We start from the raw sequence: 21964 nt of genomic DNA, 5'->3' as shown, positions 1-21964 counted from the left end.
AAGACAGTGTAACATGTGAAAATAGGTTTACTTTCCTTTTGGGAATAGTGGGGATAGGGTATAAATTTCTGCTTATATACGGCTAGACACATGGACGCCAGCGCTTACAGTAAAAATGAGAAACGTGAGAAGGAAAAGAGAAGGGCAGGATATGCCAACTTCGAGAACTGTAGAAGCGCTTGGGTGAGGCCTCCGGAATTTGGACACCGTGATGTAGGAGACCCCGGACTGATTCGAAACTCTGGGGTCGTACAGCACAAGCCACAGTGCTGCCATTTTTCATCCGCACAGCTTCGAAGCGGACATCCTTTCTATGGCGAAGAGTGAGCCAAACTCTCGGTAAAATTCCTACAGTCGACCAATGCACTTCTCTCGAAAAGAACAGGAGGAAAGCAACGACCACCACAGTGGACATCCTAAATTCTTACATTTTCATCCAACTTCATTCTTCTTTAATCTATTAAACATTTCTCAGTAGCGCTTCTTCTTAGACTCGACTAATTATTTTCTTAACACACGCGAGTTTCGGCCAATCCACCATAGTGGGTATGAGCCAATCTCGGAGGGAAACAGGCAAACAAACGAGCTCGCGCCATTTAATGAACAAAATCGAACCGAAGAACACCGAATAATGGCGGCGCAGTGGCGGGCTCAACAGCCGCCAGGATTGGAAGGCTTGCAGCAGGACCCCTACTACGAGGCATTCCCAGGCACGCCCGACGTGTATTTCCCCGCTGCGCCGACGGCCGGGACGCAGACCACAAGCGAATACCAGAAGAAGAGTCCGGACGACTACTCCGCCAACTCGTGGTGCCTGTTCCTGCTGCGTGTTTGCGCCATAGGGATTGTGCTGCTAGTGTGCAGCCTGATAGCCTTCGTCATGTTGGGCGGGAGCAGATTGTTCGAGAGCAGTCACCCTACTACCACCACCGAGACCGCATCTGCCACCTCGTTAACGTCCCCGCCTCCTCTGTCAACGATAAGGCAAGGTCCAAAACCAAGGTGATTCTTTTTATGGCCTCAGCAGCGTTAAGTGCAACACCGAGGACCAATTAGCAGTCGTTAATAAGGTTAATTGTCGATCTTTATGCGATTAATTGGCCGCAACATTGGCTCTTCTTTAAGTCTACAGAACCGAATGTCCATTTCATGGCTGCATAGCCCCCGAGCTGCCGCGCATCGGTAATCACGGGCTAGTAGCTTCGACTGCCTGTCTTGGTGGCAGCGTACTGGGAGGGTCCAGAGCTACAAGCTCCCGTGAATTTATAGCTGCAGGTTAAACAGTCTCCGGGTGCTGAAGGACATCCCGTAGATGTGGACTTCAGCCCCTCTGTTACATTAGATATATATGTCTGGCTCATATAACCCTTATGATATCTTGGTATTACCAACATGGTTCGCACTAGCTGTAGACAAATAAATGGCGCTATAGAATTGTGCCAACATATTCGGGGCGGCGCTGTGGACAGAATAAGCGCACGCGAATTTAACTGATAAACTTTGTTCGTATCATAAATCATCAAGCGAGCATCGATTGACTGTTAAGAGGGAGCTTTAGGTCGGGCCCAACTCCGATGCGGCCTATTCAAATACATGTGAAACGCAAGAACGCTTTTCTGAGGTAACCCCTGGACCGATTTTAACGAAATTTGTTGAATTTGAAACAGAAATTTAAATTCTAGTGACTGCTGGAAGCGGAATTCCGACTTAGGGCCTGCATTTTGTTAAAACAATATTCAAAAATTCGGAAGCTCGAAAAGAAAATTGACGAGCGAAATTTATAAATTAATAGCTTTGCATAAAGAGCAGAAATCGCAATTCTGTAAACGGCATACATGAGATCATTCAATGTGGACAAATTCGATATGTCAATTTATATCTTACGTGAATTTGTTACGTTGTGTACAAGGGTTCTGAAAAATCTGTATTTCCGTATGACTTAAATTTTTCAGATTTATGTGTAACCTATCAAATTTGTCCGCTTTAGATGTACTATTCGGTGTAATTCACAGGATTGTGATATCGTGTTCCCTTGCTGAAAAACAGAGTTGTAAACTTGATAGTTTCGTATACTGAAAAATTTCGATTTTGCCAATGTTAAAGAAAAAATTAACAACTTAATAAAAAATTCGAGACTAACAATTACTAGATTCTAAGTTTTCTTTTAAATGCAACAAACCTCGTCAAGTTTGGTGCAGTGGTTACCGAGAAAAACGAATTCTCCTTTTACATGTATTTAGATAGGAGCACCCGAGCTAAATCTTCCTCTTAAGGACAACCAGGCAACTACCTCACCCGCCGCAGTAGGTGGGTGGATATAGTGTTATTCCGCAGCGTAGCACGAGGACATGGCTTCGATTTCCGGACGCGACGTCCACGATCAGATTGGGACGAAATGTAGAAAGAGAGAGAGATATAGATACAGAGATAGAGAGAGAGAAAGAGAGAGAGAGAGAGAAAAGATAACCAACGGAAATAATTCAGGGTTGACTTGTCGGTGTTAATGCGAATAACGTTAAAACAATGTAGCTGCACACCGTATTGCCACAGCCGAAACGCGTGATGTATGAGGCGTCTACTGCAGTCGGGCTCCACTCTCGTGTAGTGTCCCTGTAGATGTTCCCGGAGGCGTATTTCCAACTGCTCGTAGGTACAGCGGGGCGTGGAACTAGCGGAGACGACGGACGTTTGCGCGCATGTGCGAGTGAGAGCGGGTGCGAGAGAGGAAATGTGGGGAGTTTTTCTCCTTGAAAATACGACTCTACCTAGGTGCTACGGAGGAGTTTCTTGGCGCGCGGTGTAGGCGCTTGTCCCTAGGCGTGCCGGCAGAAGTCGCGGGGCGCGGTTGTGCTGAACTTAGCATCGCATGTTGGCGGCTCGACGCAATCATATTTAATCGATCATGTTTTTACTAATGAAAACAACGTGTCATTAGTTCGCATTATTGGCGGCGCCTCCAGGACACCAAAGCGGCAACGGGGATATCAAAGCTAGAAGCCGGACTGGTCCGTGGGTTGGGGCTCGCAGAGGTCTGCGCGTGCCAGGGGAGTATAAGATCGGCTGTCCGCTATCGCGGACAGCCAATGTTTTATGCGAACACCCCCAGGCACGCTTCGGCCTCTGCGGCCCCAACCCACGGGCCGCCCGGCTTCCAGCTTTGATACCCCCGCTACCGCTTGGGTGCCCCGGAGATCCTGCGCCGCCTGCTTTAATATAACCTCAGGTGCTCTCCTGAGGCCTCCGTTTGCCGGTTACATGTGCCCTCCTGGAGCAGTGCTTGTAAAAAGTCCTATCTATCGTCGCGACGAAAAAAGCGACCCGCGACTTCTAAAACGCCAGTCAGAATATTGTCCCTTCAGACACAGCGATCACCAAGCGGCGTCCGCGCCCACTGCCTCACCGCGCGGGCAGCCAGCGGCGGAGCGTATAAACCAACTCGACCGAACTCCGCAATGCCGGCATGTCTAGGCGGCAAACGAATACAACGCGCTTTAAGAAACCTCCTCCGTAGTGCCTAGGCTGAGTCATATATTCAAGGAGCAAAAGCCCCCAGATTTTCTCTCTCGCGCCCGCTATTACTCGCGCCTGCGCAGAAACGTCGAGCTCCGTCAAAAGTGGCACGCCCCGCTGTATCTACGAGCAATTCTAAGTACGCTTCCCGGAGGGAGCAGATTTGCGCATAGGTCCGCCAGTATGTTCCAGCTATGCAGTGAAGCCACTCCTCACGCGCGCAGGAGGCAAATGCCGCGCGGTGTCACATTTGCTTTTTTTGTATGCTGGTCGCGAGCTACATGCACGAATTGTGGCAGCAAGGTGGCTCTTTTTAATGTAGGCTACGCTTGAACCATTGCCGTAGCCGGAATGGGGCAGGGTTCCAACCCCCGGAATTTTGCTTGTATACACACATATACAAACACACGCACGAACGTACATATACGGGGTAGGACCCCCCTCAGTCCCCCAAGATAAAATCCGGAATATGCCCGCGGCTCGAACAGCTCAAAAGTTCGCGTGCAAACGCGCTGTACCTTGCAACGAAAAGTGGTGCAATGTTTTCCAGCATGCATATGAAGTTTTCTCACAGAGGCTGGAAGGCAAGGAATGTTTTAAAGGGTGTTCAAAGAAAACTTCACCCACGCAAGGTGGACAATTACGTGAGCGCATTTTGGCTGCAGATACCAGCCGATTAATGATCGTTGCCAAAAGAACTATCGTGCCTGCAGTTATGTCAGGGGCCGCTAACAGAGCGTCATTTATCACTAACCGTAGTTCACAGCAGCTACGCGTTTTCGATATATGCGGCGCGTAGATTTAAATGCGCTTCAAATGTTCGCATGCGCACATTTTCTGCAAAGATTATTTTTACGAAATCATTCATGCCGTAGACTTACCAGCTGCTTCGTAGCAGAAAGTCTTCAAGTGGAATAAGATTAAAGATGGACGGGCCTCTAATCAAATTTATTTCGTACAAGGGGCTGGATGACCAATAGCTGCAAGCAGGCAGAAGGGCAGGAGTGCTGGCCCTTGGAGCCTTGGGAGCCGAATTCAAAGCAACTGGAAAGGCAAACAATTATTAAGAGTAAAAACGGGTTATTTTTATTGCCCTAATCACGTCAAAATGGCGAACTTGCAAAGTAATTATTCAGGCATTGCAGACTGCATAATGACACATTCTTTGTCCCGAGTCTGCGTCGCGCTTCACATACACGCCAAAAATCGTGCAAGTGAACAACCTCTCATGCAACCCGTACGCATCTCAGCGTTTACTGGGGTGTTACCCGAGATAAATGTTGCTTTAGGGTAAAGAAGGCAAACCTCACCTCTCTAGACAAGGCGAACGCATCTCGCATATACTGTTCCCTTTCGGAACCGGCCGGTCGCGGCTGATACGCAGTCGCCGGCGCACGTCTGCCCGTCCGCGCGGCACCGCATAAAAAGCTTTGCCACCTTCCTCGCGGTTTGTGCAGTTTCGTGCGCTGCACCCCGTCATACTGGAATACAAGTGTCAATATGATGTGTTTCATATCACTTCACCAAGGTGCTTGACTTAATATCGTCGAATAACGTACCCACAGCCCGGAGCCGATGGATGCTATGCACGCTCAACGGTCCGCTGATTGCAATGACGATGGAACTGACGGAAATGACGAGTCGGCATCGCGCCCGTAAAGTTGGCTTCGCAGCGGTGCAGTTGAACATTTGACGTCATTTTGCGCCACGTGATAGCTCTCGGCGAATAGCGGCGCGAGCGGCGCCGGAAAAGTTCTGCGTAACTCTGCTCCCTGCGGGAGCATATACAGGAACACTACTCTCGCGCTTCCCTCTGAGCCATCTATAGCGGTGCCACCATGAAGTCAGCGCGTGGTGCAGGTCTGAATATTTGTTCCGACAAGATTGTTTAGATACATATGGCGCTCGTTCGATTCCACTCAGCCCAGTAGACATATTATAGGATTCTTTTTCCAATGGAAAAGTAGCGCTTACCCAGTGGCACATATGCAGACACACAAGTTTGCGTCGCACACACGCACACACGCAAGCACAGAGACACATACACACGCACGTATTCACCACGTTGGACGCTAGGTGCAGTTTTTTAGCTTGTCTGCTATCATCGGCTACAGACCAACCTTGTTAGTTTTTTGGTCGTAGTTCGGTTCAAAACTCTCTGAGAATCCGAATGCTCCTTGCGCTTCTGATATGATGTGTTTTGAACAACTTCCAAATACTTCCTCACTGTGCAGGTGTTTTATATTCTTTTTGACAGGACCGAACCTACCGAACCTAGCGTGACGTATGGGGAAATCTACACTGAAGGAGGGTATGCAGTTGCGGTCAATGACTCTCAGTATGGCGAAGGTCATGAGAAGGTGCTGCACGCCGACGAAGTACTTGTGAGTGTTGAAGCCGCCGCCACGCGTTTGCTGAGGAAAATTTATTAATTCGAGTTTGCATACCGCAGGGCACACTCCGTTTTCAATATTCTTGCGTTGCACTATAAAATGATCATCCGTCATCAACTAGCCCAATTTTCTATTCAACTGAAGCTCTCATGTTCGAGGCTGGGAGAAGAAATTGGATGTCCTAAATGCTTCGCTTGACAGATGGGCAGGCGGATACAATGGCGGTGTCCCTTTCCGTGTCCCTCGTTTGTGTTTTATTTATCGGTTATGTTATGTTTACTCATTATAGTGCATTCATAAGCACCCTATTGAGTGGCTATCAAATGTCGCGCATGGCACTCGCTCAAGTACTACATTAATCCCGTCCCGGTACAAGGACGTCTTGTGAAGTAGGCCAGATGCTTCATCATTACGGTTGACACGTTGCTACTAACTGGACACTTTACATATATTTACGGTATACGGCTACGTTTGTGAGCAGCGGCAGCCTCCGACATAACTCTTTTATTGCAATACTCCAGGCGCACTTCTGCCGTCGGCGTCGCTGTGAGGTGCCGTCTTAAGTCCAAGGACGATAAAACCGTCGCCGCGCGCCGTATGCTGCATTGCGAGTTAAAGCTTGAGAGGGTGAGCAGGCGAACGCGGTTCAATCTCGCGTGCGCGAGCGAGGAACGCGGGCCGGGAGCGTGCCCTCTCCTGTCGCGCGTGAGTCATGGGGGTCACGCGAGGGAGGGGGGGGGGGGGGGCGTTCTTTTTCAACGGCTGCTAGGGTGCCTCGATGTCCTCCTCGCCCGTCACTCCGCACAGAGTGGAGACATCCGAGGCGTCTACAACGGCTCTGGGCACACGAATGGCGGACACCGCAGTAGACGCCTGTAGGCTGTTTCACATGGCGCGATTGGGGCGAAAAAAATCGTTCTGCCGCGCACGTCGCAGAGCGATTTTCGCTCACAGCTTTCACATGCGATTATGGCAGCGCGATATCCGTCGCAGCGATGCGCAGGGCTGCCTCCTGCTCACAAAGTATCCATACCTACATCGTTAAACAAAAACAACATGGAAACTGGTCAAATGTTCGAATTTTCCTAGTTTTATTCGATAATAGAATAGGTACACCATTTTTAACGTTTAAAGGCGTTGAGACACGACAGCTTGCAGATACGGTGAGTGAGGCGCTGCTCTACACCGCAAGTATGACCGTGCAGCTTGCGCGGCGTCGGTGGGATGGTTCTGTGTGGTACACTCTAGTTTCGTTGTTACTATGGGAGCCGCAACTTTTTTTCCTGGATGAGTATTTGCTTTTACAGAAGAACAAACTACTGTTGAGTGTGCATGTATATAAGCAGCTGGCGCGGTTTGTAGAGATGAAGCGGTTGACGACGGCGGCGATCAAGTGGGTACGTGCCTTATGTTGAAGCGGCGTCCTCCCGATCTGGATAGTGCAGCTTCTCCTTTCAAACGAATTGTGTAAGCGAAAGAAAAAAAAAATGTATGAAGCTCCTAAGCCGCAAACGCTAGTGGGTACACCGTAAACATAGCTAGAACTGACGCGCGACATTGCTCCACAGAGCTACCAACGCGCGGTGAAACACACATTGCCCCTCCCACATCGCGCCGATCGCTGCGACTGAGCGACGGCGCGACCAACTTGTTGGAATCTCGTCGCGGAGAGCCCACGACGTCGCGGCGGTCGCTGAGCGACGGAATTCGCTGTGTCGCTGACTGAAAATCGCGCCATGTGAAACAGCCTTGTGGCGGACGCCGTAGGAACTAAAACCGCTTAAACTTCGTAAAGTAGCGACACTCTCCTCCTCCGCCTTCACTCCTCCTCGTTTCTATTCTATTTCACGTTCCCCTCCTCGACCGTGGCGCCGCCTACACTGCTCGAGCGTAGCAACGGCGCCGACATGCGCTCCTCGCCACTCCGTAGACGCTTCTCGAGCAAAAATCGTGCTGATGCACGGTGCGAGGGCCCACGTGATGCTATTAGGGCAATAGCTCCGCGGCGTCGGCCTATGCCAGAGCACGCAAGGAGGAGGCGGCATTCTTCAAAGCGTGGCATTACTTCACGAAGCTTAATGGGCTTTAGTAGGAACGCGTTGCCAGCGCTCGTGTGCCTTGAAGGCGATCTTCGATGTGGTCAAAGCGCGCGTAGTGCCGGTATCTCCGTATGCGCCATGCTTTCGACGTTTCGTTCGCGTTGAAGCGAGAGATGCATGAAGGTGAATTCACTTGCTGCTGACGCGATTCCTCAGCAGTACAGAATTTTGAAACCGAGTTTTCGCGCTCATCGAGCGAGATGTGTTCCTGTTTACATGCGCGTGCGCGACACCGCGCTTATTAATTTAGTTAAAGGGCCCCTGAAACGGTTCGGACAAATTTTGTAGACGCGTAGGGTACAGCTAAAGTTAACCATTCGCACCACAATTTGTGTGAAACGTCGCATATTAAGAGAGCTACAGGCGATTACAAGTTACCCTCCTCCATAGTCATGCATTTTTCCCTCAACTCGTTCGCCGAGTGATCGATGCTAAGCTCCGCCTTCACTGACTCTTCACGTATCGTCTGTTTTATGCATTACAGTGTTTTTAATGAATTAGAGAAGTGATTGCCAAAGTGCTATATTACTGTTCAAGCTATTAGTTCATCTGTTTTCTATCACTGTCACGTTATTGATGTAACCTCGAAATTAATTGCAGGAGTGTTATACTACCGTACAATTTGTCAGTCTGTCTGTTTTCTATGACTGACCCTTCGGTGATGTAATTTACTGTTGTAACACCCAGTTTGCATTTCTTAACTACTGTTAAAATTACGAATTTTACTCGTTTTTTATGAGTGACACTTAATCGATGTAACTTACTGTTGTAACACCTTGCTTGTATGTTTGACAACATTTTATTGTTGCAACACACAATTGTATATTTGTGATGCCTTAAATCCCACTCTGCAATGGCCTCATGGCTAACAGTATCGTAAATAAATAAAAAAAATGTGGAGCTTTGTGTGGACGTTTAAAGGCAGCTCAGCATTTTGAATGTCTCGGCAACCACCTTGACGGTCTGTTCGCATTGTGATCGTGTTAGATGTATATATAATTTCCGTTACGTTCAAGCACTAGCGCCAGCGATTCCGCATCTTGACAGGTTGGTGCAGTCAAGTAACTTTTCACAAGCGTCGAGTCATGGCCCACGACTGCTGCTTTGCGGCTTTCGGCGTTATGACTGGCATCTGTATAGTATGTGTTTTCATCGTCTGTCTGTTGCATTATATGTTTTTTTTATATGTTATATGTTAAACATTATATGTTTTATATGTTTTTTGTTGTAAATATGATTTTTGGAATGACATCTACTTCTATCCTTGGCAAATCATCTCATGGCGGCAATTTCGACAAAATTGGGGGGGGGGGGGGGGTAAGTTAGAGCTTTCGTTACCCAATATGTTCAGTATCCGTCGACCCTGATGAGGTGATTGAAGTCTTTGTATTTGCGCCTGATTGTTCACGTCTATTTTGTCTTCTAGTGAGTTAAGAAGCCCGGTTGCTTGAATTTTATGGTTGGGTGTAAACTTAGGAATTCCCAGGGCACGTCTAGCACACTTTCTAAGTGTGATGTTTATATTCTGGCGTTGCGTATTGGTTATCTTGGCGTACGGCAGGTATTACATTATCCTGGAAAAGGTCAGGGCTTCTATAACCTTACGTAGCTCGTGTTCTTTCATTCCCCTCTTTTGCATATTTATTCTACGCGTCATTGCAAGGATCTGTTCAAGTTGTACGGTCAACTTCTGCACCCATGTCGTTGGTTTACCACTGTCCTGTAGAAAGAAATCGAAGATTCTGATGGTATTATTGCGGGGTAAAAGCCGTGTCTTCCACTCGAAGTTTTATTAAGTTTTATGTTCTTTGGCTCGCGTGCTGACGTCATCACTAACGAGAATATATTCCGATTTCTGAGGGGAACATTCCCGCCGTAGTGTTGCGGCGCACTCACGTATATGATCTAGTTCACTTCGAATAATGTGTTCTTGTGATTCTGGTGATCCTCGACGGCACTAAATAGTCATGTCATCGGCGTACAGATGATTTTCTAGGTCTGGTAATTCTTCTAGTAATGTGGGTGCTTCACCATCGAAATTTTAAATGAAGTCGGTGAAAGAATAGAACCATGAGATGTTCCACACGTGATTGGATGGCTAGGTGACACATATTCATCAAGTTTCACTTTAACCGTCCTTTCACATAGGAAGTTTTTTTTTTACATAGTTGTATACTCTAGGACCCGGTTTAGTTGCCTTGAGCTTCTCTAGAATTGCGCACTGTGTCACAATATGAAAAGCTCGTTGCAAATCGACTCCTACGATTTTCTTGGCTGAACTGTACTTCGTAAATCGAACAGCTGGTTTTTGATCTTCGGTATAACGTCCCGAGTACTAACATGTTTTTTGAAGCCTATAATTGCGTCGGGTAAAGTTGAAGGCCTTCCAGGTGCCACTCAAGATCTTCTAAAACCATTATCTCCGTTAATTTTCCTACACAGGAGGTTAATAATATGGGCCTGAAATTGAATATTCTGTCAGATGGTCTTGCTGGCTTAGGAATTGGTATTACTGCTGCCTCCTTCCATTGTCTTGGAATTACTCCTTTTTCCAATGCTTTGTTTATATATTACAGCAGAGTCTCCTGTCTCAACAGTATCTCAACATTTCGTACGGGATTAAATCTGCTCCGGAGTTGTGCTCCTTTTTAAGCTCTGCATGGCGGCGTGTAATTCACGAAGGGAAAAAGACGAGTTAATGCTTTGGACATTGTTGTTACCGTACTCGCCGTAATCTGGTATGGGACGATCGTCGGATTTGATTGGAGAAAAGGTGTGCAAGAATTCTGCCGCTTGCTCCTTTACATTGTTAATTTTCCAACCTTAGCAGTTTAATTACCGCGTGTCGCGGTTTTGCCTGGTCTAGAAAGGTCCTCAATATTTGCCAAACCTTCGGTGTATGCAGCTGTCCGTTAAGCTGATCACAGATTTGAGGCTAGTTCTTGTTGGCTAATGACTGGGCATAATTTAGCGCTTTTACTGGGATTCCTTGACTTGTTTTACGTAATACTTTGTTTAATTTATTGTTTTTGTATTTATTCATTAACCTGTGGAGCTTGTCCCAGAGATTTAGGAGATGGGAGTCAACATAGGGATGATCATCTCTTCGTAGTTCCTTAGTGTTCTTTTTTATTCACAGAGTTGATATCTTCTACACAAGTATTTATGCCATATTCTGTGTCTCTTTGTACTTGTTGAGTTCGCATCTCATCCCATTTAGTAATCTCTGTTTTACGAAAATTTCTGCCCACGGTGCTCCCGTTTTTTACAATAAGCTGCGATGTAAGGATATAATGATTGCCACCCAAGTTTTCTAGGCTGTTTTCCCATATAGCATTCATTGGCCCTCTGATCAAGTTAAGTCCTGGGTTTATTCTCGACGCTACTGCCTTTTCTAGTACCAATCGGGGTATCGTTTAATAGAGTAACCCGTATGTTGTTCATAACGCATTTTACCTTTCTGCCATTCGGTGCCGTCCAGTCATACCCCAAGCTTTACTTGGACTGTTGAAGCCTCCTGCTAAAAGTATACAGTATCTTTAAGGCCCCCTTTTTGTTTTTCGAGCCACTGAATGTTATTATTTGGCTTGCTAGGAAGCCAGTAAGCATTTATGAAAGTAATTTCCTGCGTGCTCGTCGGGATTCTGCACTTTCTCGTAACGTACTCTTGCTGCTCTGCATTGCCTCCTGCCGTGTCGAGCTGGACCACCGCTAAGTCATTCTTAACGTACATTACAGTCGCGCCTGGTGCATCAATGTTATTTCTCTCCTCGCTACCATTCCTTTTAATGCTAGGTTGCCGAAATAGGTTGTATCCTGGTATGGTTGTTATCCTGTTCGATGCCTGCACCATGATTATATCAGGTGGTCTAGATTTCTGTCAAATTCGCTGCAACAGCAGCGCCTGTTTTTTTTCTGAAACCTCTGCAGGTCCTTTGCCAGTGCGCTTTCTCGTCATGTTGAGAATCGTCTCGATGCGGTTAATCGTTCTTTCTTTTTGTTCTTGTCTTTCTGTGAACAGTGCATTTTGCTCTACTAGTTTTCTATGACAGCATCCACTTTCTGCATTTCTGCTTGCAGATCCAAAATGTTTCCTGCATTTTAGTTACTACAGCAACGATTTGATCCAGTCTGGTTGAGACCTCTGCCATTTCTATCGCATTGTTATGTTGTGTACCTGCTTCCCCCCTTTTCTCTTTATCTATCGCTGGTAGATGTCTAATTATGTTCCTCTCAGATTGTGATGTCTGAGCTGTTTTCAATGCCTGACTGTTGGAAGGGTAGGGATTAGCGGTGTGATGCTAGGGCGAAGACATGGCAGCTGGTGAAAGGTGCGAACTACTCACCCACGTATGTTGCTCTTCTCGGGAGCATTTTTTGTTTTTCATTGTTCCTGGACTGGTACTGTTCGTCTTTTCTTCGTTTCCTCTTGGTTTCTGGTATAGTCGTGGCATATCTCTGCCATCCTACGGTGCTTCTGTTCTGGTCGTTGTCTCTGCTGTGACTGGTGCTCCAGCCACGTTGCTTTTTTGGGCTACTAAGTCTTTCGAAGCGGTTTGTTGTTTGGAGCTCAGGCCAGTTGATTCTACTGCGGCTCCTACTGCGGCTGCGGTGCCTGTTCTTTGGTTTCCCCGATTGCTTGGCGGGCTCGTGCTGTTCCTGCTCTTTCACAGCGTCTAGGTAGCGTTGCTTGCGGCAGCTTGCAGCTTCTCTTCTTGCTTCGTCAGCTTCTTGGCGTACTGTACAATCGGGGCAATTTGCTGCATGCCCTGCACCACATTTTCGGCAGCATAGTTCGCAGTCGTGAGGAGTGTCTTCATTGGATCCGGGCGGTAACTTAGTTCCACATATTACTCAGGCCCTAAATTTGTCCTTCTGGACACAGACGTCCACGTCGTGCCCAATTTGAAGGCATGAATTGCATAGCATGCTGCGGGGCCTATAGTGGTACATTGGTATCACCAGTCGACAGTATAGAGCATATCGTGGTAACTATGTTCCCTCGAGAGTTATAAGAATTGTTTTCGATGAACCTATGCGTCTTAACCGCATAATTTAGCTCCTTGCACTTCTACCTCCCTTTCAAATTTATCTGGCACGGAACACTGTATGCCATGAATTGCCCCTTTGACCCCCCACCACCACACCGCAATTAATGATAGACTGAGGAAGGATCGTGGGCAGGTCCATGCGATAACAAGGTTTGTAGAGCATTGCAAAATTCGCCAATGCGCGCCGATGTTTGACAGCACACGTGTGCTGAGTATACTCAAGGCTGAAAAGTTCACATTCATATGTAAGGTTTTTTGCACGCGAGAAACCGCGAAGTGCATTATCACGCCTTGTATCATGATCACGAGTAAATAAATTCATTCCTTGGCCATGAGGGTGCGTTGTGCGCGCGTGATAGGTCATTTAGGATGTTTGGCATGTGTACTCTTGTATTTTGACACGGATGAGCAGTAAAACCTGCTAGTTCCCAAAGCCCGTCCAGCGCAGCCCGTGTCTATGTCTTCGTCTTCTCCAGCTCTGTAACCATGCTTCATTACACAACCCCCAACTTCGTGCCAACCTAATGCAATACTGTGCGAAGTCCTCCAACTGTATATGTAACAATGATTATGACGACATTACGAAAACGACGACGTTAGCATGACATTGATGGTAACTGACTCTATTTTCCGCTCTTGTTGCGCGACCCCTTTGGTTCGCCACTGCCCCGGGACCGGGCGTTTGTGCGGTGTCGGGTGCCGCCGGATACAATAAACGGTTTCCGCTATCTTAGGGCAATACTGTGTTCCTGCGTCTGTGCTCGGTTGCCCCTTGTGGCTTGAACTCGCTCTCAGCGGCGCTAGAGGCTGACGGCTACTGACGCGGCCCCGTGGCTCGCTAAGCTCGAACCCGCGGTGGTCGGTACTCCTGTGAGACCTTTAAGACCCCACAAGAGCTACCCTCACATTATATAGTACTCCAATCGTTCACGGCTGGCGCGGCGTGTGATAGCGGTCAAACCAATTAAAGGGGAAAAATGGCTGTTTAATTGCTGAACTAAGTTGTTCGACGACTGCAGGAACTAGCCAGCGCTTCAGGAACAATGAAAGTCACCACAAAGAGGCGGACCAGTAGCACGTGGTTAACGGTTAGTCTCCAGTCAACGCGATTAGCGATGTCACTGCGTTTTTCGTTTCTTCCTTTAACAAGATTGCTAGTTTCCTCCCCAAAGCACTCCCATTTTAGCAAGAGGTCGCTAAGTGATGACGTTGACTTGTTTATAATTTTTTTTCCTAGATTTTATTTGATAGGGGTATGCGAACAGTAATATTTAAGACCGATTCAAATACAAATGGAATTGTGCCAGTATATAGCGAACCGAATTGAATAATTGTCTACGTCAGCCGTTTTCACATGTAATATAACAGTCGTTCGAATCCTAGTGTTCAGCTAGTTAACAAGTACTGGTCATTACATAGTTCGTTATGAATCTTTGTTTAATAAAAGCCCACATTAGTAAAGAATTTGCGGTTCCACACAAAAGACGATAGCACCGATTGCGATAGCAAATTAGTAGATAGCCGTACGAAGTAAGGATAGTAGCTTTATCGGTCGTATAAGCTTGTAAACATTCGCTTACTAAATAAATTAACAATGATAGAATGTGTAAGCGTGACTCAACGAGGACGTAGAAAGAAACAGACACACAGAGACAGCGCTGTCTTCGTGTGTCTGCTTCTTTCTGCCTCCTTGTTCAGTCGCGCTTACACATTCTATCATGGATTCAAACCAACTAGCCCGCGAACGTGTTTTAACTAAATTAACCAGCATGCTGTCACGCGCGCACAGGTAAACATGAACACATCTCGGTCGATGAGCGCGGAGACTCGCTTTCAAAATTCTGGAGTGAGGAATCGTGGCAGCAGCAAGCGAATTGACGTTCATGCATCTCTCGCTTCAACGCGAACGAAACGTCGAAAGCACAGCGCATACGAAGCTACCGGAACAACGCGAACTCAGCAAACATCACAGATTGCTTTGAAGATGAGGCCCGCGCGGGCGCAGACTTTGGCCACATCGAAGATCGCTTTCAAGACATACAAGCGCTGCCAACGGGTCCCTACGGCGTCCGCCGAAGGCGTCTATTAAGCCCGGAATACATGGAACGTTTTTGAGGCGGTTTTTGCCTCACGGCGCCGATTTGACGCCCGGCGTCGAGAAAAACGCCCGCCGCCGCCGATCAGGACCGGCTAGATTTTGACGCGGCGCGCACGCGTCTGACGCTACCGGAAGTGCCTGTCGGAGTTACTTCCGTCTGTTTTCGGCGGTAGCGGCCAGCCGTCTCACCGTTCCTTGCCGTCCCTTGAACACTTCGCGCGCGTGCGCTGGTCAGATGGCTACGTCGGCGAAAGCATACCTGGTAATGTGTATAAACATATTAGTGGGGTATTTATTGCATAATTTATTAATTATAACACAAGCAAACAACATATAAGCATTCTTCGTTCATTTAGTGGTAGCCAAAACATTTTTGCCTTGTCTGACCACACTGCGGCGGCGTTCGCCGCTCGTACGCCTCATGTAGCCTGGCCGGCGTCCCGCCAGCGCGTTTCTTTTTTTGGCACGCGATAATCGCAGGAGAAAAACGCCCCATGTAGCCCCCGCTTTACCGTGTCCGCCATTCACGTGCCCAAAGCCGCAGTAGACGCCGCGGATGTCACCATTCTGTACGAAGTGGCGGCCGCGGAGGACACCGAGGTACCCTAGCAGCCATCGGAGAAGACCCCCCCCCCCCCCCACTCCCTTTCTCGCCTGACCCCTGTGCCTCGCGGGCGACAGGAGAGGGCACGCTTCCAGCCCGCGGTTCTCGCTCGCGCACGCGAAATTGAATCGTGTTCGCTGGGTAACCCTCACATGCTTTCACTCATACGGAACCTCACGGCGAGGCCAACGGCAGAAGTGCATCTGGAGTGTCTCATATAATTGCTATCGCAATAAAAATTAAGTTCGTTTCTTCGCATGCACTGCAGAGAGTGTGAATAACTATTGTATAGCCGCTAAAGAATGGACTCTCTGAGCGACGCAGCCTGCTCCACTATGGAAGCGCTTCGTATCTTGTGTCTATGCTTCGTACGTGAAGATGAAATTTACCGTAGTTTTGCTGAAATGTAATGTTTAATTGGACTCTGTTGAAGTTTCGAAATATTGGAAAAATGTTTGAAAAAATATTCGTATTTGCGAAGAGCGGCCTTCAATTCCAAGAACGAAACGGAGATCATTTGATTTGCTATTCAAAAGTTGCGAATATTGCGAAATGTTCCTAGGCGCCTTCCATATTATTTCTAACTGTATAGATTTAAATTACCTTCTGCTGGGGCCTAGTCAACGGTTGGTATTTGAAAAAAAAAAAAAAAACAAAAAAAAAACGATTCTTAGTTGCCTAAAACGATAATACGTTGCTTTGGCTAGAACAGCAACTTTGGTGCACCCAGATGGCGCAGTAATAAGCTTTTCGCCGTGTCTTTAGAGAATATCGAGCAAATAGGAGGAGCGCATGTTATGCAGGAGAGGCATTGAATTGACCCAATTTCTCTTGAAGAATCTTACCCGAGAAAACTTAGAGGTTTCTTACGTGACTAAAAAAAAAAAAAGACACATTTGCCGCTGAGTTACCAACAGTGCTTTGCCGAGGCAGCCGACAATATTGCGAAAATCCGAGGACACCTAAGCACTTCTTATGAGTTGTGAATGCGAAAGCATTAATGTCCAATTGAACCCAGCTGAGCGGTCCTTCGAGTTATGAGCTCCTCGCGCTGTTAGAACGCAGATGAGAGCTGAGAGGAGAACGCGGATTAGATGAGATGTTAGATACGCTGGATATTATTTACACATATTTACGTGCAGTAAATATATGTATGTTTAAGTTTTCAATGGTGTCCATGTGTCGGTTTCTTCTAGTGGAGCTGCGGATCGAAACGCGCCAAGCATTTCGACGCGCTTGCTTGCCCACGAGAAAGGGCGTTCTATGCCGCTTGTCCACGCTTGCGTACGTGGCAAAATGGTTTCGAGAGCAGCCAGTTCCAGGGATAAAAGATAGCATCATCACGTACAGGGAAATTGTCGATCATTACAAAGCCGAAAAAAAATCTTTCCGCCTCCGCATCGGTCTCTCTCTCTGGAGGACGCTCGCATTTGGCGACGCCTCCAGGGAAATAATTATACATCACCACAGTGGATCTACTTAACACAGACGAGGGACTATAACGACGCCCTCTGCAAAATTTGTAAGCAAAAAGGTACGCTAGACCATATAATATGCGAGTGTGCTGGCTCCCCAGGGGCCAAGGAAAACATTGACAGTAGAGAAGCCTGGGAGGCCTTGCTCCAGAGCGAGTCTGAAGACGACCAGCGTTGAGCACTCCGCCTGGCCGTTGAGGCCGTGAAGACTCACCGCCCTCAACGCGCGGGGACTGCTTCGTCCTCCCCCCCCCCCCCCCCCCTACCTACGGGTAGGTTAAGAGGCGGGTACCCCAGCTCGGTGGAATAATAAAGTTTTCAATCAATCGACATCAGCCTCGTGTTCTAGAGGTCGTGTGTTCGAATCTTGCCGTCGGATAATTTTACTAATGCTTGTTGAATTATCTATAACGCCGTACTTTGTTGAAAATGATGAGGCTGCATAGTCACAAGGCCGTTTGAAGCCCGAAAGACGAAGTTCACGCAAATTGATGTACTAACCACAATTTCCATGCTGGCCAAATAGGCCTACTTGCAGTTCCCTCTAATAGTTCCTTCTATCGAAAGCACCATATGGCTCATGAAGCGGAAAATCCGACGACGTCCCCGGAGTTGGCACAAAAATTCACGTGGTCACAGCCCATGAACGGCAGGCGCGCGCCGTGTGGACCCTCGGTTCCTTGAAGCACTACCAGATGGCGCTCACGTCCGCGGCAGCACTGGCCGTGCGAGGGAGAGCAAAACAAAACAAAAAACAACCAGAGAGCTCGCCTTCGCGCACAGCGCTCGCCGCAAGCTCTTCCCCGTAAAGTTTACAGTAGCACAAGCCTCAGTTGGCCGGGAAGCGGTAACCTTGGCCGGTCTATATATAGCGCCGCGCGTCGCGGCGCTGCCAGTCGGGGCAGTCATTTCGGCGAGTTCGGTCTTGCGCTCCGATGGACGAACCTTTGACTTCGACTTCTCAGTCAGTAGCTGTGCCCGGCTCCTTTGGGCGTCCACGCAAGTAGGCGAACGAGGTCGAGGCGTCATCAGAGAGACGTCGCAATGCTTTCGCATTTTTCCACGTAGGGATACCGAAGGGCTTTCGATTTTTTGTATGAAGCTCTATTTGAAACTGTAAACTACGACTTCGCTGCACTATTCCTAGATGACGCCACCAATCCTGTTCAACGCATTCGGCGTTAGAGGGCAGCTACGTTTGAAAAAGTTTCTTGAACTCGGCCAGAAAGCTTCGCTTTAAATAAGACTGGAACTCCCCAACGGGAATTATCCTAAATGTGCTTATGTGCCTAGCTTGTGCTCGTAGGTATGACTACCGTACTGCCGTTTGTTGCGTGCCACTCTACCGAGCGGCTTGGCAACGCTCGCTCCCATGGGTCGCCGACAGCTTTCTCTCCACTACCTCCAAACACAGCGCGGCTCCTCGCCTATCACGTGACACCGCTTGCAGATGCATAGCGCCCCCACCTGCTGCCTTCGAGACTCGCGCCGGCATGCTCTTGACGATCAGAGGGCACGTGCGCCCTTACGTGTCTGCGACCCCGATATGCCGCTAAATGTACTTCGGCACACTATAGCACCCCCTACAGCATGCCTTCGCGCCCATATCTGGCTCCCAGGCCACTCCTGAGCTAAAGCGCGTTTTACATTACAATGAGAGTTTGAATTCGTCCTGTAAAATTACCGCGAGTACTTTGGAATGTGAAATTTTCCTATTGTATTCTTCGTGACGTATATGTTACATACTAGGCACATTTTTAGCGGTTCTGAGAAAGCTGAAATGGTCCTTTTGAGATTGACCGAAAAGCCATCTCCACATCCCGGTGTGAGTAGCCGTACGTATAATGCTTCGCATTGAAATGTCACTGCTGCAAAAGGAGTTGACTCACTGAGTGTTGGTAGTGTACCAGAGGGCAATTTGACAACGTTTTTAGTTCGTAGAACTTCTCGTCACTGGTCGGCGCCCTTCAGTAATGTGTTCGCTTTGTTTTCTTGTTTTTTTTTTGTATCGAAGCACTAAAGAATCCGACATGATTTCTGAATACAAGCCCAGATCATCTGTACAAAAAAAAAAAAAATATAGGGGGACACTTAAGCTGCGCCTTCAAGGTTATGGCGCGACAGCTTAATTGTTCCCTTCAGTGGCTTTTATTCCTACGCAGTCACTGTTGTTTGTCCGCATTCAATCGTTTATAATGAATGAATGAATGAATGAGCGCCGGCAAGGCGTCCCCACGGCGTCCGCCAAAGCGAAAAGCCTCCGCTATTCGCGTGGCCAACACCGTAGAAGACGTCTTGGTTGTCTCCACTCTGTACGGAGGGATTGAATCACGTGACTGTGACATGGCTGTCTCGACACGCCGTAGACGCCGCAGCCTTTTCTGCTGAACGGGAGCCTTAACGCTATCACGTTAAAAACTTACGCTTGAAGCGTGTCAGAGCGACAGTCGGAGCATCCTGTCAACCTAAGCCTTGTACGATGCTAGTGGGTTCTTGCGACCTGATTGGATGAGAGCGTGAGCAGTGAAATACAATAAAGCCTTTCAAGACATCGATGCATGATATGTGGTCTGGCTTAGTCTTCATTGTTTTTACTTCTAACACTTTTACTTCTTGTTAAATTTACCTGTGACAGGTGGCACAATACCACCTTTCAAGATGGATCTTCCCTGTCGTTTGAAAACGAGTACTATATATACATATATAGTAGTAAGTGGGTGCTTTTGGTGCATACTTACTGTACATTACGTCTAACATCTGCTGAAACTTTCTCATTTGTGACAGGAAAGCGTTCCACTGAACCTTGCCCCTCGGCATCCACGAAAGCCTCGTGGCAGGGCCACTACGGCTAGAAGGAAGAGAACCAGTAGGAAGCTGAAATGATTGGACTCCTCAACAACGCATGATCAAATACGTGCAAAAATTGTGCTCGTGTAGCGCAGTAATAAAAATGTTGCGACATGTCTGTCTGTCTTATGTCTGTGAAGGAGCATATTCCCTCGTATAAGCTGGGGCGCTATGGCGTAAAGCTATTCCAAACTTTTCTATTCCAATTCTGCAATCAGCCCTCTGCCATTGGTCAAAAGATTTTCGGGCTACTCCCACTTTGCCTGTCTCGCTCGCTACGTCACAAAAACGGAGAAAACGCCCCATTTGATATGATGCGTGCACACTGATTATGCATGATTAGGCCAAACGAATGAAAAATAATTATTTCTGATTCGACGCCTTTATTGCCATAATACTCTGCCATTCATCAAACGTTTTCGGGCTACGCCCACTACGCTTGTCTGTCACGCGCCGTCACAAAACCGCGAAAGCTCTCCTCGTCAAAGAGATGTGTATCCGTTAAAGACGCATTAATATAACCAAAACTGAATTTTTTTTCTGAATAGCCGGAGACTGCCCCGTTCTAAATGGTATAGAAGATTGCTGCCCGCCGAATGTTCGGGCACTAGTTACGCGCAGTGACCGGGGAGCGAGCATTTACTTGTCTATAATAAACATTTTTTCTTGGTATTGTAACGTTATCGAGCTCTTTCGGCACGTATACGACATCACTTTGCCAACTATTCTTTACTGAGGATCCGTTCTGGCGGCATTTTTAATTTTCCGTTGCATGCAGCCGCAACTTTTGACCTGCCACCGCAAGCGGATCAATCGCTGACGCCGGCACCACCCTATTCATCCGGCTATCTATTTTCGCTGTGCTGGCTCGGCCCAATCGAAACACTCTCCACTTGAGCGTGCTCCTTCCCTCTTGTCAGCCTATTCGATAAGAAAATCTTCTCAATGTAGGCAATGGTATTCGCTTTGAAAGCCAGAAAAGTGACCTCCTATGAATGAGGAGAACGTTTGATTGAGCTTTTCAAACAACGTTGCGGGTGACCGCCCGATGCTTGCCTCGGTGATTACGTAAATTTGACGTCAGGAGATTGGAATAAAAACAGATTGGAATAGTTTTGCGTTGTAGGGCTCTTGGCAACTTACTTCCTACCTCCTTTCCTGACACTTACCACTACTGCCACTTGCAAGACTCGTGAAATTTGAATCTAGTGACTTTAAACAGTTTCCTGAACAAAAGCACGCACTTTCCAATTCATGTACCGCGATTCATTTTTCTTGTTTTAGTTTTTTAGTGGCATTTTCTTTTATCCCTCCGATTATTATCAAATCCCCACAGTTGGTATAAGGGACAAAATAAAAGCAGGAACAATATAGATTAGACAATGTGTTCAATCCGAGAACACTTCGGTGATGCTATAGTTGATTCTACAGAATCAACCGGTCATTTTGCAAGGCTGGGGTATAGTCACACATTGCAAACGCTTCAGTTTTTATGCTTCAAACCACCTACGCTGCTCACCAATTCATTTCTCAAACGCAATCAAACTCGGATGTAGGCAGACGCCCAAATCCGTGTGTTATCTGTTCACGCACACAAGTGGCCTGCTAACAGAATTGGACCCTGCTCCATTATTTATGCATCTCGAACGCCAGAATGACGGTGTGCTCAGCACGATAATCGACCACTCGGACTACGCTTGGGGGAATGGTGCGTCCATTCAAGCAGACCGGTGAAAGTTCGTTGTTAGCCTTGATGCACAAACTCGGTGACAAGTTCCATAACTAGACTTACGCATGAGACCTCAAAAAGGTTTCGGCTTATTAACGAGCCGTCTAGGCTTATTTTCGAATGCATTCTCGTAAAACAAAACTTTCGCTGTAGGCTAC

At 47.5% G+C, this 21964-nt stretch overlaps 1 protein-coding gene across 1 annotated transcript; it reads left to right on the top strand.

Annotated features, from left to right (window-relative positions):
* Nucleotides 1–573: 573 nt before the first annotated feature.
* On the top strand, nt 574–20195 carry LOC129387789 (uncharacterized). The gene is made up of 3 exons (XM_055077359.2): nt 574–1002; nt 5768–5894; nt 20015–20195. Exons 1-3 carry the CDS (start codon nt 632–634, stop codon nt 20111–20113), a joined length of 597 nt encoding a protein of 198 aa, XP_054933334.1. The 5' UTR covers nt 574–631; the 3' UTR covers nt 20114–20195.
* The last annotated feature ends 1769 nt before the right edge of the window (nt 20196–21964 follow it).

The sequence above is a fragment of the Dermacentor andersoni genome, chromosome 2, assembly GCF_023375885.2.
Source record: "Dermacentor andersoni chromosome 2, qqDerAnde1_hic_scaffold, whole genome shotgun sequence".
NCBI classification, from domain to species: domain Eukaryota; kingdom Metazoa; phylum Arthropoda; class Arachnida; order Ixodida; family Ixodidae; genus Dermacentor; species Dermacentor andersoni.
The sequence above is the reverse complement of the archived record's forward strand: the minus strand, read 5'-3'. Positions and strand labels throughout refer to the sequence as shown.

Bases quoted from the DNA above. Each gene is read 5' to 3' on its own strand.
- LOC129387789 (XM_055077359.2), top strand. From the start codon at position 632: ATGGCGGCGCAGTGGCGGGCTCAACAGCCGCCAGGATTGGAAGGCTTG. The intron at 1,003-5,767 runs GTGATTCTTTTT...TCTTTTTGACAG, and splicing joins AGGCAAGGTCCAAAACCAAG to GACCGAACCTACCGAACCTA. The intron at 5,895-20,014 runs GTGAGTGTTGAA...CATTTGTGACAG, and splicing joins TGCACGCCGACGAAGTACTT to GAAAGCGTTCCACTGAACCT.